Source organism: Brassica napus, chromosome C4 (genome assembly GCF_020379485.1).
Source record: "Brassica napus cultivar Da-Ae chromosome C4, Da-Ae, whole genome shotgun sequence".
NCBI classification, from domain to species: Eukaryota; Viridiplantae; Streptophyta; class Magnoliopsida; order Brassicales; family Brassicaceae; genus Brassica; species Brassica napus.
The window spans coordinates 28,816,204-28,831,073 of NC_063447.1; the positions used below are offsets into that span (position 1 = coordinate 28,816,204).

Consider the following 14,870-nt stretch of genomic DNA (forward strand, 5'->3'; position numbering starts at 1 on the left):
AGGAGGAAAAAGCTGAGGAAATTAAAGATAATCTTGTGGAGAGTCCCGCTAAGAAACAGACTGAGCTAGCTGAGAAGTCAGTTGAGGTAGAATTAAAGACTAAGCGCAAGCCTAAGGTCAAGGTCATAGCAGTGCCGTATGGCATTCCCAGAGCTGAGAGACTAGCAAAAATGAGAGCTGAAGCTGAAAAAAAGAAAGCTAGAGCTGAAAAAAAGAAAGCTAAAGCTGATGGTGCACCTAAGAAGAAAGGCAGGCCGAAGAAGACTGAGGCTACATTGAAGCCATGTACGCCGCTGCTGGAGAAGAGAAAAAGTGAACCATCACGGTGGGTGCAGTCTCCTTTCACTGAGGGAAAGACTGATGAGCTAGAAGTGCCAAAGAAGAAGCTTAAAACAAAAACCTAAAATGCTTAGCTTATGGATGTTATGTTTCTGCCTAAAATGCTTCTCTTGAACTTGTTAGGATGTTATGTTTCTGCTTCTGGATATTATGTTAAGTTTCTGGATGTTTTATGCTTTTTAAACAGGTGTGGTAACTCAAAATTACAGGGGAAACTCTGGTCAAAATTTTGGAAAAATACTTCATAATTTTGAAAAAAATTACTTTTTAAATTTTGGAAAATACTTCATAATTTTGAAAAAATTACTTTTTAAATTTTGGAAAAATACTCAATTTTATAAAATAATTAAAAACAGTTTACATGTAAAATGCAAACCACATGTAAAACGTGCATGGATAAAAAATGCACATGTAAAACGTGCAGCCGTCATATATTTTGATATTATATTTTGATTACACTTAGTAATTCTTGGTAAGTTTCAAGGACTTAGTAATACTACCTTACACATAGTAATCTTTTGGCAATTTTTAGGTTTATCTAGTAAAACCCTGAGAAAATGAGCTTTTTTGTAGTAAAACTGATGCTTTTACACTATAATAATTATTAAAGAAGACATTTTCAGGAAGCATTTGCCAGGAATACGTATTTTTTTAGATTTTCCTTACTATGGTCTAACCATTCATACAATAACAATGAAAGTTAAGAGAGTTTTTTGAAAAAATGAAAAGATTTTTCTTAAACTGCTGAAATAATCATAAAAAATAGTCTTAATATATATTTAGTAAGTAACTAGTCTACAAATTGATAATAATCATAAAATATATATCGATTATACATACTAAACATAAATACTCATACTAATATATATGTGGTCCAAATAACACATAGTAAACCCAGTATTCCTAGTAGTTCAAATAACACATAGTAATTCCAGTAGTTCTAGTAGTCCAAATAACATATAGTAATTCCAGTAGTCCTAGTAGTCGGAATAGCACAATGAAACAAATTTCAACAATCAAACACCTGAACCTAAACCACTTCCACATTCAAAATACGCTGCCATACCTCTTCCTCTGGCTCTCCCTGTGTCTGTGCTTGTGGCTCTCCCTCTTCCACTCCCTCTGCCTCTTTTTCCTCTTCCACGCGCTTCTCCTGCTGATGGTTTCCTTGTTTGTTGTGGTTTTCCTTTCTTGACTTCAAATTCTGGAGGAAGTACTTTCTTTGCTCTAATTTCTTCTGGTATAACCCAATCAGACATATGAGGAACATGATATATTGTCCGGTGATAAGCCAAAGCCCATTGCTCTACCAAATAGTACTTAGAACAATACTCAGATAGATGGAGTTCCTTTCCCGCTTTCTCAGTCATGAATGTGGCAGCAGCTACTGCATGAACACATGGATATTTGTCTTTATCAAATTGCCCACAGGTGCACGTGTTCATAGCCATGTCCACGGTATAACGCTTCCCGTCACTACCATGCACACTGTACTCGAGATGGAAGCTGTTTAACTCATCAACCCGAAGAAACCCTGCATCAACACATCTTTTAGTCATTTCTTCCTCCACTATAGGCACAAGCTTCAGTGCGGGTGGCATTTCAGCTGCCTCTTTCCTGTGCTTGTTAAACCATTCAGCAATTTTTCCAATGATAAAATCAAACATTGGAAGTAAGGTGAACTTTCTTGCGTCCTTAATAACACCGTTAAAAGATTCTGCTGAATTGGTGGTGTCAACATTGTACCTAACTCCTTCAAAGTAACATCTAGCCCATTTCTTTTGTTCACAACTTCTGTCAAGATACTCCGCTGCACTAGGATATTTTCTGCCAAAAGCGTCATAAAGGACCAAGAACTCCGCCTCTGTATAAGCGTGTGCGCACTCCATAAACTTAAATGCACATGTTTCTCTGTTGTTACGGACGTAGCCTTTAACATTTTGAGACAGATGCCATATACAATAACCATGAGCGGCCTGAGGGAACACTTGATGTACTGCCTTGATCAAGCCTTTGTTTCTGTCCGAAAGAAACACCAATCCAGGGAGATCCGATATCACTGATTTCAACTGTTCCATAAACCATAGCCAACTCTCATATTTCTCACCATCAGCAACACCAAACGCAATTGGGTAGTGGTGATGATTGGGATCCTGAGCAGTCGCAACAAATAACACTCCACCATAAACAGTCTTCAGGTGTGTTGCATCCACAACAAGGACTTTTCTCATCGCGCGGAATCCTTCTATGCTAGCTCCCAAAGCCCAAAACAGATACTTAAATTTTTTGCCCTCATCCACAACCACACGAGTTATTGTGTCAGGATTCACTTGCTCCAGCATGTGCATATAACAAGATAATAAAGAATAACTCTCTTCAGGAGTTCCGCGCACTTTATTAGCAGCTAGTCTTCTTCCTCTATATGCCGTTGTGTATGATACTTCCACAGCAACTCTCTGATGAACCAAATCGATCAGAGCATTGGGACGTGGTGTGTCAAAACTTCCAGGATAATCTTGGGCCAGGATAGATGCAACGATTTGTTGTGTGCCTCTCCTTCTATTAGGCAGTGTTCTTGTGGTAACAACAGAACATCTATGCTGCTTGATGTAACTTCTAACTGACCAAAGATCTGAATTCGTTAATTTTGCAACACGCACAAACCACTTGCAGCCTTCTTTGGCTCCTCGGCATTTTATCACATATCTCTTAGTATCCGACTTAATTACCTCATACTCAAAACACTTCACATGTGACGCCGCCTGAATATGAGTTTGCGCTTCCTCCTTGGTTCTAAATTCTTGATCTAAAACCAAATCCATACCATCATCCCACTCCTTATAGACAACTGGTGTGACTTCAACTGAGGGTCCTGCTTCTCTTTCGGTGGCATTCTCATGCATCTCAATGTCTTCGTAAAGTGTAAGCACACCACCAGTACCTTCATTATCAGTTGCATCCTTCTCAGTACCTTCTTCATCACCACCCTCTGTCTCAATAGCCTCTGTATCAATAGCTTCTGTATCAGTAGCCTCTCTATCAGTAGCCCCTCTTTCAGTAGCCTCTCTATCAGTGGCCTCTCTATCAGTAGCCCCTCTTTCAGTAGCCTCTCTATCCGATAGACTGCCATAGAAATCAGTGTCATCATCCCTTTTGTTGAACTCCACATGTAGAACACTTCTACAATTCTCTTGATTTACTTGCATTAGATAACAAAAAACGTCTTCATCTTCCCAGATATATGATGGCTTGTTCGAATACATTACCATTGGAAAGTAACTAATCTTCGCTTCCATCTTATAGTCATCTACCTTTATCTTTCTGCAAATACGCTCAACCAAAACAGAGCGTGTGATCTCATCCACTGATTTCTTCAACACAATAGTGTGAATTTCATCTTTCCCGTCACCATCTCCCGAAATCCATTTCATTTCAACCCCATCTTTAATATAATATCCTCCATAATCAAAACAAATGATTGTACAATGCGGATTTTGCATTTTCCTGAAATAAAATGAATTATAATTAGAATTAGCATTATTAAGAAGTTTAAATTTAATTCTCACGTAATATTTTACTGTTAGCATTCTTACTAATACTAATTTTTTCAATACTATATATATAGTAAAACCAGTAATACTAGTAATATTTGTAAACATAGTAATACCAGTAGTATCAGTAATACCACGTTGCCTTAGTAAAACGGGTTATCTTAGTAATACCCAGAAATTATTCTTGCACTAATTAATCAAGTTTTTAGTCCGATTTTGTTCGGATTTTGCATTACCCATGTTATATAATTCATATTAATGAAATTACACCGAAGAAATCATCAAAACGGGCTCAAAACGTACATAAAATATACCCTAAAACCAATAAATACAGTTTACAAAATCCTTTTAAATCTCTTAAAATTTGCATTCAACCTTTCTTTTGTTACACTAGCCGATATATACACTTATTTTTATAAGTATTCCAGCAAAAATTTAATCAAAAACGGACATAAATTAAACCCGAAATTCATATACACAGTTTTTAAATTCATTTTTTCTCTTTCAAATTTTCATCAATTCTTACTTTTTTAGGTTACCCATGGTTTACACAAACATTTAAAGATATTTCACACAAAATTTCATGAAAAACGGACAAGAATTACCTGATGTTAAAGCTTCAAAATCGGCAATGAAGGATGAGGAAGAAGAGCTCTTCACGCTGACAGAGGAGAGAGGAGAGGGAACATGAAGACATGTGGGCCAAGGTAAATCTGATTGGTTAAGGTTGTTTGTGGACCCCATTTGGTTGTTGTGTTTGGTTGAGTGTATTTAATTGAAAAATTAAATGAATTAATGAGGTGTAGAAGAAATATATTAAAGAAAGAAAGGTTAGTATAGGGAATTCAAAGACAAAGGGGTAATGGGAAAAGAGAAGGGACAAGAAGAATGAATTTTTTTCCATAAGGGCATTTGGAGTTAGTCCCCTCTTATCTCTCTATGTTGCTCCTCACTATTTCGATGCGGTTGTAAAATGTGAACGACCAAAAAAAAAAAAAAAAAAAAAAGAAGCTAATTCAAGGTTAACTCTTACAATTAGAAGTTGTACACACAGAATCACCTCCGACGAAAGGCCAGCGAATCCGATCAAAGGGAGTCCTCTGATACACTCAGAGGCATGTTTATGATTCAATAGCACACTTTGAGTTTGTTCATAAGCCCATTTAGGGACCAATAATTTTATTAGCCCTTTGAGAGAAAAAAAAGAAGCAAGTGGGTGTGGAGACTCGAGAGCGTGAGAGCACGCATTTAACGTCTTGTCTTGATTCTTAAGGTAAATAATTTTTTTTTTTGTGTAACTTGTTAAATATTATACCATTTTAATCTTTTATATAAATTACAGAAATCACAGAAAACAGACAAATTGAAAGAAAACTAAACAACAACGAAATACAAAACACACAATGCAACATCTGATGAAACCCGAAATACAAATGAAGAAGCTAGACATAAACTTACACCAAGGGCAGCAGAGACTCATCCAGACACAAAAATGAAGACAATGAGAATTAACATTAAAGGAAAAACCAAGGAGACGAGCCGATCTTATGGCCTCCCCAAACTCGCTTCTAATAAGGAGCTGCTATGACCTAAACTTTTGAATCTTCAACAGACGGACACAGACGCTCCGGGACACAGAAGTGAACACAATGGAGACTAGCATCAATGAAACCCATGAGATACGAGACTAAGGCAAGCCCAAACTCGACTCCAAGGAAATAGCTACTACAATCCATAGATCTAGAAACTACATCAGACGGAGCGTATGCTATGAGCATCAACACTTAACAACGCTGCTTTGCCCATTGCCCAGAAGGAACACCAGAGCCAGAACATCAGAGATGCTCTTATTTGGATTGGAGGAAGAAGCTAACCCACCACAATACTGAACATGCACGAAAATAGAGAAGACTACAACCACAGAGGAAAAGACCCAAAGACCCAGAAACCCCCAACAACGGTTAAGCCTAAACACATTGCCACCGTAAGGAGAAAAAAAACTTGGTTGACAACTTCAAGGAACCCCAACTCGCATGTACTATCATCTTTGAGAACCAGAAACAATCTCCATCACCTGCAAGGAAATCGAAACCCACAACACCTCCACCACGCCACTACTGGAAGAGCCGTAAAGCAAGATCCGAGCACCTATCTCTGATTAGACGAAACACAATCACCTAGCCACATGACTCCGCCACCGCAACCAGAGAAAAGACTCGCCAGCAAAAGAAGAGCCACCACTTCCGAGGAAACCAGCCGAAACCATCAATACGTCTGCCAAAACCTTCACCGCAAGGACAAGCCAAGGGTTAGATCTAAAAGACTCGCCACTCGAACGACCAACCTCCCAAGCCGAAAAACAGAGAGATAACTTCATCAACAACGAAGCAAGCAACAGATGGAGGAATCAGTGAAGACCCGTCTACCGACAGACAAACAAAGACCTGACACCATACGCAGTTCAGATCTGGCTAGATCCAGTCCGTGTCTCGGAAATCTCTCTCGGAGAACTCTTGCTTCAAGTAAACAGCTGTTTTCCTCACCACCACTCCAAAGGATCTGACAACCCGAGCAGCAACGTCGGACCGACCAACCAGAGGGGAAAGTATATCAGGAATAGCTGAGGGAGAAGACAAGAAGGAATACACCAAAAACAAAGAAAGAAAAAGGATGGTGAGGGAGAGCATAAGAGACCGACAGAACTCAAAGATCAATCTCCTCAACGAGATCTAGATTTTAGGAGAGAATTGAGAGGAGTGCGTGTACAGTACTCGTCGCTCAAGGGCTAAAGTATAGAAAAAGGTGGTTTTCAGATAAATTATCTTTGACTTGTATTGTATAAGTCTATACATATACTAGTGAAATTTTTTGGTTGTATGGAGGAAACTACGGACATATCGAGGGAAGGACTTGATAAATCTGCTTGACCATATTTGGTCCATTATCCAGTTGACTAGCTAGTGTTATGTCTTGACTCTTTGAGTCGTTCATCCACTTGTTATTTGTTACCTGTACCGTTTTCACCGTACGTGCATGCTTTTAGTGGAATCTACAAATATACACCTCCCGATTAGTCATTTCCTTAACAGCATCATTTGGAAGTCAGATTCAGAAAAAAAAACTAATGCTAGATATATATTCAGTGTGAGAGGGGGCATCTGCCCCCAATAACATTTCAAAATTTTCATGTATAACATTGAATAAGTTTAATATGCCTCACTGTATTTAGCAAATATATTCATAACTAGGATAATAAAAACTTATATTTTCATATTGTAAAATCTGATGATTTATGAATACATGCGTTTTTGTGGTCAATATATATTTGGTATTTATATTTTTCTCGATATAGAATAATTAACTACCAATAAATATTTGGTACACATAGAAAAAGTATAAAAAGTATAGAAGCCCAAATCAAAAACTTAAAATGTGATATCATTGATACTCCTATAATCATAAATTAAGAGTTGTGAAAAAAATTGATGTTATTTCTAAGGGAAAACTCAACCGTATATATATTAAACATAGGTAGGTTTTCGGACTGTTTGGAAAGTTAAAATTAGCATTAATTATCTAGAAACCGTATTTTAGTTTGATACATTGAACCAATATTTATGTAAATTTTCAATAACTACCACAAATATATTTGGCAAGTTGTTTTCAATGGTCGAAATTATAGACTTGGTGACAAATTATATTATTATCTTAAATTAAACTTACCATATAGAACTTGTTCAAAATTTTGTACCAAACTTAAAAATTCTGTGGAAGCTTTAACTTGGCGGAAAAGTTTCTTATTTATTTAAACATCATGGTATAAAACAATTAATTTGAACTTACCAAAAGAGCTTGATTTTAAAATTGTGTATCATGAAAATTTGGTTCAAATTTTAGGATTTTTACTGTCTTCTAATGATAATAATATCGACAGTTTACGATTGATCCTCCTTTGGCTCAATTGAAAATAAAAAGAACATTTAAGAGACCTCAATTACAGATAATTCGAAATAAGTAGTTGCTTTCTAATTAAATATTGAAAAATTTAAGAATTATATATGATCGAACTGTTTTTATATGTATAAAATTTTTGATTGTTTATATAATCATATATATGTTGGGCTGATACATTTTGATATTTTCTTTTACTAACTTATCAGTAAATAAAATTTATATATTTTCGTTTTTGAAGTTACACTAATTATCAGAATATCAGATTTTTATTTTCTTTTTGACAACATAAGATTAAAAATTAAAATATTAAAAAGATAATTACAAATTTGATTAAGCTTATAATTTGAAGTATAGTTTGGTTATGGGCCACATTAAGTTAACATAAAATTTTGCAGCCCGACTATTATTATAGTTAAGGCCCAAATATAAAAAGATGATAATATTATTTGTTTGCAACTAATACTTTGAATATGATGAAAGATAGATTAACGTGATATATATCATTAGCTATTACGAAAGGTCATTATTAATTTTTCCTAGACGACGAAAAATAATTAGGCAGGTGACAAAGCTTTTTCTTAATCTTCAATATAAATTTCATAATTTAAGTTCTAAAGAATTGTGTTGCAAGGAAAAATATTCGATATATAAGTTTGTTTGGTAATAAAAAAACAACTTAATTTATGTATTACTCTTTATATAAATTTCTGTAGGCAAGGAAGACATGAAAACTGAACAATACTCTTATTTTTTTTTCCTTTATTAACAAAATAATTTTGAATAGCTGCGTCTCTTAGCTATTTTTTTATTTATCAAAACGTCTCTTTGCAATTAATAAAAAAAAACAACACTTCAAAAAAATCACTACTTTCCGATTTATAGCAAAACCATGCAATACTTAGGCCGTAATATATAACAAAATTTGATTTAAATTGATGTCCAAGTAATACGAACTAAGAGTATATCTTATACTATTAAAAAAAGTTATTATGTTAAATCATAATATAAATCAACCTTGAATCATTTAAAGAAAGTCTCATTTAATGAGATCGACGAGTTTTAATTTAATGAGATCACCGAGTATTAAGTTTATCATATCATATACATTTATGTTTGGATTAATATGTTTTGGATTAATATATTTTCCTAGCAATTGGATTTTGGATTTACTAATTTTTCAATTGATTCTTATGTTGTCATGTAAGCCAAATTGATATCCTAATTAAGTGACATCTAAGCAATTTTTTTTTAATTAATACAAAGTTAAGGTTATAATTTTTTAAATGTTTCTCTATTAATATATAAAAGATTAATTGAATTTTTTTATTTATGCTCCAATTAAAAAAAAAAAGCTTCTGCATCCGCCCTTTAATATTGCTGAACGATCGTCAAATTCAGGTGTACGTCTGAGATGACATGACATGCACATCGATCTGAGGAAACCATACGTAAAATATATATATATATATTTTAACTGAAAAAAATATATATATTTTTTTTTTTTTTTTTGGTGTAAAATTTAGGTAATAAGTTTATTTGTCCCGATAGCATATCAGCATGTCTTAAGCTCGCTAGTTGCTCTGAAGTTAACCATTAGTTTTGTTGGTTTTATCTTCAATCGTATCGATTTATGTGTAATAAGATGGATAAAACGCGTGTGTAAAACACATGCAGGAGCTTTCAAGTGTAGCTTGAATTTCAGACCACCAGCACACCTACTGGGACTAAGGGTGGACTCGGATCAAATACTACCATAATTTTAGTATTTGAGATTTGATTCGCATTTTACGAATATCTAATATTTTCGATTTGCTTTGATTCGGAAAAATACAGATATTTTGTTTTTCTAATATCCGAAAAATGGACAGACATTTGCGGATATTTACGGATATTTCATCCACCATATTCAATACAAATAAATTTGGAAAAAAAACATACAAGTTTGTTTTCAAAATATTGTTTACATAGTATAAGATATAAAATAAAAATTAGTGAAACTATATGTTTCATAAAGTTTTATAATTAATTAAATGTTTTTATAAAACATAAAGTTTTAAAAGAGTTATATTTTTTATAAAGATTTTATATTCATTTCTTAATTTAATACTTATATAAGTAATTTTATGAATAATATTAATAAATTTATATGTTAAAATAATAATCATATAAAATTATACATTTAAACTTGTATATTTAATTGAACATAAACGTCTATTTGTATAAAATTCAGAGCATATCGGATATCTAATTCCAATTTTTTTAGTATTTGTGATTTGCTTCGGTTTTAATGGATATTAATTTTTAATATTTGTTTCGCTTCGAAAACTTATGAATATCTGGATTTTTCGTATCGAGTAGAAACGAATAACGAATCGAATAAAATTAACAGATAAAATGTCCAGCTCTAAATGGGACGTAATATGTAGAGATTTATATAAACTTCAAACTACATCCGTACGAGTTTATGAATTTTTTTGATTTGTGTTCGATGTTTATTAAAATACAACCATTAAATTTTTCTTTATAACAATTTTTTAAATTGTAGCTGTAGAGATCAAATAATTGTTGTGATTCGAACACCACGGAGGTAATCTAGTGAGATTCTACTGTCCATAAATCATCATCCACATGGACATAGAGACATGTCCAACAAGTCACTCTCATACAAATTACCGTCCACATGGTGTTAAAAATATCATGTACATATAGTTATCTTGTTAAATTTCTTTAAAATTTCAAATTTGTAATGGTGGAAATAAATCATCATACATATTATTTGCATTTTTTGATTCATATGTCCACAAATTATTCGTCGTTAACAAGTCGATCCATAATTCGTCTTCTATAATTTGTTATCCACGACTCGTCGTCCGCAATTCGTCGTTTTTCACAAAAACAAATTTGTCAAAGACACGCATAAGTTCCATCAGAAAGTGTGGACACGTGGAAAGCGACTCTTGTTTTAAAGAAAAAGCAAAAAAGTAGAAGAAAAAAAGACAAAAAAAAGCGTCTATAGGTGTGGTGTAAATGTAATCAACTCTTTTTACTTCCCTGGTTTCGAAAGGAACCGAACGAGAATCAGAAGAAGATAAAGAAAGTCATATTTTAGGAAAACCGAACTAAACCGGAATTAAATTCGGCCGCGGTCGGATTCAATTAAAAATTGGGTTTCTCAGTTCGACGGAATACAATTCGTATCGGTGAGGAGAAATAGAGAGAGAGAGAGAGAGAGAGAGAGAGAGAGAGATGGAGGACGAGTTGCTTGCGGGCGTGCCGTGCTCTTCTCGCGCCGTCGAGTCAGTGATCCGCGTTTCCACGGTAAATATCACAATCTCTCCAATTCTCGAGAATCTGCTATCAATGTTTGCACATATATGAATGAATCTGCTATCCATGCTCTCAGGCGGGTGGATTATATGGCTTTTGCGCCGGACCTCGTAACGCTCGCAAACTGGGTATAATGAAGATATATCTCTTCTTATTTATCTATTTAAGATTTTTGAAAAATCTTCATCTTGCTGATGAGTTAAAGTTGCCAGGTTTAAGCGGCGTTTCTCAGGCTTCCTATGTGGTAACTAACCCAATCTCTCTCTCTCTCTCTCTCTCTTTGCTCTTTCGTTTTCTTCTTCTCCCGGTTGCTGTGAAAATGAACCATTTGTCTCATATCAACTGGATTCTTTTTTTTTTTTGGTAGGCAAAATCCATTGGCAAAATCGGGTTTCAATGCGGTAAGTATATCTCCCTTCTTGTTTTTTTTTTTTTGAAGATGATTACTACTAGATTGTTAGGTTGCCGAATGCAGATGCTTCGGTTCTAAGTTTTTTTTGATTAGTTGGGCATACTTAGTGTTGCTGGTGATATTACTACTTGGTTATATGTTTCTTGCTTTAATGGTTGGTTGCTTCTCATATTTAGAACCCCATTGTTTTGTTGTTAGCCCTGTTCTTTTCTTAGACGCAGCGGCAGCGTCCGCGTTAAAGAAAATACAAAGGAAACAGTTTTTTTTACGGCATCCTCATTTAGTTGGTGTCACTGCGTTTTATAAAAAACCACCGCATCCTCCATTTTTTCTGACGCCGGATTTTACGGCGTCACAAATCCCCGTTAATTTTAAGTGGCCATATTGTTAGCGTCTTATTCTATAGACAGTGAAAGGAAGGATTCATTCACGATCAAGTGTATTTTTTAAGACGCCGGATACTGCCGCCGCGTCTACAAAAAGAACAGGGCTGTTGTTTCTGGGTCTTACTTTCAGGTATAGTGAGTGGTATCTTTACTCTGACTAACTGTGGCCTTCAGAGATATCGAGGCAAGAGTGATTGGGTTAGGTCCATATATTTATCTTCTTTTTTTATTGCTTATACATTGACCTGAGAGTAGTAGTTGGATGGACCCTTTTTCAGGTGAATGCTTTGGTCGGAGGAGCTGTGGCTGGAGCAGCTGTTGCTCTTCGGACTAGAAACTGCTCTCACGTTGTTACCACCGCCGGACTCGTCTCTATTTTTAGTGTTTTGGCTAATTCCACCAGGACTGATCTGAAACAACAACACTAAGGTGTGAATTTCACAGCACACTGTCTCTACCAAAGTTTTGCTCTTGACATAACTTTTCTTAACTCTAATGCTCCTCATTCACCGGTCAACATTAGGAAACAATCTTCTTATATGTCTGTTTACAGCATTGTTTGTTTTGTTGATTGCAGGTCTCGGATAAGTCCATTCATCAAGACACTTGTGTCCTGGAACTGGAACCTGACAGATGATCATACCAACTCTCTGATTCACAGACAAATTTAGTTGCCTGAACCAAGTGGATGGTCGGTCTTCTGTAGACCACAATTTTTTGGTCTTACCACCCTCTGTTATAATCTTTGCTAAGGAAAGAAAGTGAAACTCAAAGAGACTCTGTCCGAACCAAAAACATTATTTGAATCACTGGGTGATTGAAACTTGTGGGAAAATGTATAATGTTTTTTTCGCAAAGTTAAAGTATTCAAATCAAATATCCAAACACTGATACTAGTTTAACCAAATGAAGTGCATACTAAATTGTTAATAGCTATTTTGTTTTCATCTTCAACAAATCTAAATTAAAGTGCCAGTTTTTAACACAAAACTCTGAATACAGAGTATTCTATAAATTAAGAAAATAATATCACTCATATTCCATTGTACAAATTTTTGGTACTGGTTAATATATTGGGCCAACGATTTGGGCTTTTCAAGTGTATTAAACATTTTGCATGAAAGGCTTTAACAAAGAAAAACACATACCTGTCTTATTATATAAGTAGAGATAACAAAAGAACCCTAGTTACAGTCTGTGCCGCTCTTCCGCCGTCTTAACTCCAGAAATTGACAAGAGACCATGGTACGTCAATCTACGCCATCCTCTGCGGCTCTCATTTGTTTTCTGGATCTAGTTGTTCTACTCGATGTTTTGTTTGTTCTTAAACTTCGTAACATGAAGCTAGCTTTGCTTTGATTCGTTCTTTGTTTCCTATGCTGAACGTTTGATCTGTTTCTGTGACATTTGTGAAATGGTAGGCACCTAAAAGGGGAGTGAAAGTAGCTGCGAAGAAGAAGACGGTAATGCTCTTGTCTTGTTTACTTAAGGCATCATCTAGAAACATTATTCAATACACTGTCTTATTCGATTTTTTTTTTTTATTTCTTTATCAGGAGAAGGTTACGAATCCATTGTTTGAGAGAAGGCCAAAGCAATTTGGTATCGGTGGGGCCTTGCCTCCTAAGAAGGACTTGACTCGTTACATCAAATGGCCCAAGTCCATCCGTCTTCAAAGGCAGAAGCGTATCCTCAAGCAGAGGCTTAAGGTCCCTCCGGCTTTGAACCAGTTCACCAAGACTCTTGACAAGAACCTTGCTACCCAGCTTTTCAAGCTTCTTATGAAGTACAGGCCCGAGGACAAGGCCGCAAAGAAGGATCGTCTTTTGAAAAAGGCCCAAGCCGAGGCTGATGGAAAGCCTTCTGAATCCAAGAAGCCCATTGTCGTCAAGTATGGGCTCAACCACGTGACCTACCTCATCGAGCAGAACAAGGCACAGCTTGTCGTCATTGCTCACGATGTTGACCCCATCGAGCTGGTCGTCTGGTTACCTGCTCTTTGCAGAAAGATGGAAGTGCCTTACTGCATTGTCAAAGGCAAATCCCGTCTTGGAACGGTAAATACAATTCGCCTGTTTACACTTAATTAGTATTTTATACTTTTATTCACTCTTACACCTTTGGTTGATGTTCATTTCTCGCATCTGCTTGCAGGTTGTTCACCAGAAGACTGCTGCGTGCTTGTGTTTGACCACTGTTAAGAACGAGGACAAGCTCGAGTTCAGCAAAATCCTTGAAGCCATCAAGGTAAAAACAATACAATGGAAGAGTAGTAGTATAATTCCACAAGAATCATATATACAGTACATGTAGAGACTTGACCATATCTTTATCGTGATTGTCTTTTGGGTTTGAATAGGCAAACTTCAATGACAAGTACGAGGAGTACAGGAAGAAGTGGGGAGGAGGCATCATGGGATCCAAGTCTCAAGCCAAGACCAAAGCTAAGGAGAGGGTTCTTGCCAAGGAGGCTGCCCAGAGAATGAACTAAGCGGAGCATCTCGTTTGAGTTATGGTTTTGTTTAGCGATTTCATGGGATATTTCAAAACTTTATGCTCTTACTATCGATGTTGCACACTTGAGGATTTTATGCAGTTTTTGTTAAGACATTTTACCTTTGAGATTATTTACTTATATACTGATCCTTGTTTGCAAATTAAAACAATGAATTAAAAGTTGAACCCATGCTTAGAGTTACAGTGAATTTAACTCCTCAGCTTAGTTGTTTGAGATGACCAGAGTTGTTGAAAAGATCAGCTTGATCTCGTTTTAAAAGGAGCATAGCTAGTAGTGTTACTATTACCAAAAGTAGCTAGTAACTATGTAGTGTCACTATTACCAAAAATTTGTCCTTCAAAAATATAGGGCATCTAAGACCGGGCTCCATCACGGAGTTTACG

General features: G+C 35.5%; 2 protein-coding genes across 8 annotated transcripts; both read left to right on the forward strand.

Annotated features, from left to right (window-relative positions):
• Nucleotides 1–10,866: 10,866 nt before the first annotated feature.
• LOC106421242 (outer envelope pore protein 16-4, chloroplastic) lies at nt 10,867–12,856 on the forward strand. Of its 7 annotated transcripts, none has more exons than XM_013862094.3 (7): nt 10,906–11,162; nt 11,248–11,299; nt 11,384–11,415; nt 11,539–11,572; nt 12,035–12,099; nt 12,248–12,398; nt 12,547–12,856. In XM_013862094.3, exons 1-6 carry the CDS (start codon nt 11,091–11,093, stop codon nt 12,395–12,397), a joined length of 405 nt encoding a protein of 134 aa, XP_013717548.1. In that variant the 5' UTR covers nt 10,906–11,090; the 3' UTR covers nt 12,398; nt 12,547–12,856. The 7 variants fall into 7 exon arrangements, 4 of the variants coding, with proteins under 4 accessions (XP_048609809.1, XP_048609808.1, XP_013717548.1 ...); XM_013862093.3 differs by lacking the exon at nt 12,035–12,099 and adding an exon at nt 12,100–12,167 and having other exon boundaries at nt 10,907–11,162; XR_007322136.1 differs by lacking the exon at nt 12,035–12,099 and adding an exon at nt 12,100–12,153 and having other exon boundaries at nt 10,867–11,162; nt 11,248–11,415.
• Nucleotides 12,857–13,071: 215 nt separating this feature from the next.
• On the forward strand, nt 13,072–14,612 carry LOC106369161 (60S ribosomal protein L7a-2-like). The gene is made up of 5 exons (XM_013809262.3): nt 13,072–13,214; nt 13,391–13,432; nt 13,526–14,026; nt 14,124–14,216; nt 14,329–14,612. Exons 1-5 carry the CDS (start codon nt 13,212–13,214, stop codon nt 14,458–14,460), a joined length of 771 nt encoding a protein of 256 aa, XP_013664716.1. The 5' UTR covers nt 13,072–13,211; the 3' UTR covers nt 14,461–14,612.
• The last annotated feature ends 258 nt before the right edge of the window (nt 14,613–14,870 follow it).

What these genes read in the sequence shown, in the direction of transcription:
- LOC106421242 (XM_048753851.1), top strand. Translation starts at nt 11,091, where the DNA reads ATGGAGGACGAGTTGCTTGCGGGCGTGCCGTGCTCTTCTCGCGCCGTC. An exon ending in CAGTGATCCGCGTTTCCACG is followed by an intron (nt 11,163 to 11,247) that starts GTAAATATCACA and finishes CCATGCTCTCAG; the next exon opens with GCGGGTGGATTATATGGCTT. An exon ending in CAAAATCGGGTTTCAATGCG is followed by an intron (nt 11,573 to 12,099) that starts GTAAGTATATCT and finishes TCTTACTTTCAG; the next exon opens with GTATAGTGAGTGGTATCTTT.
- LOC106369161 (XM_013809262.3), top strand. An exon ending in GCAAATCCCGTCTTGGAACG is followed by an intron (nt 14,027 to 14,123) that starts GTAAATACAATT and finishes ATCTGCTTGCAG; the next exon opens with GTTGTTCACCAGAAGACTGC. An exon ending in AAATCCTTGAAGCCATCAAG is followed by an intron (nt 14,217 to 14,328) that starts GTAAAAACAATA and finishes GGGTTTGAATAG; the next exon opens with GCAAACTTCAATGACAAGTA.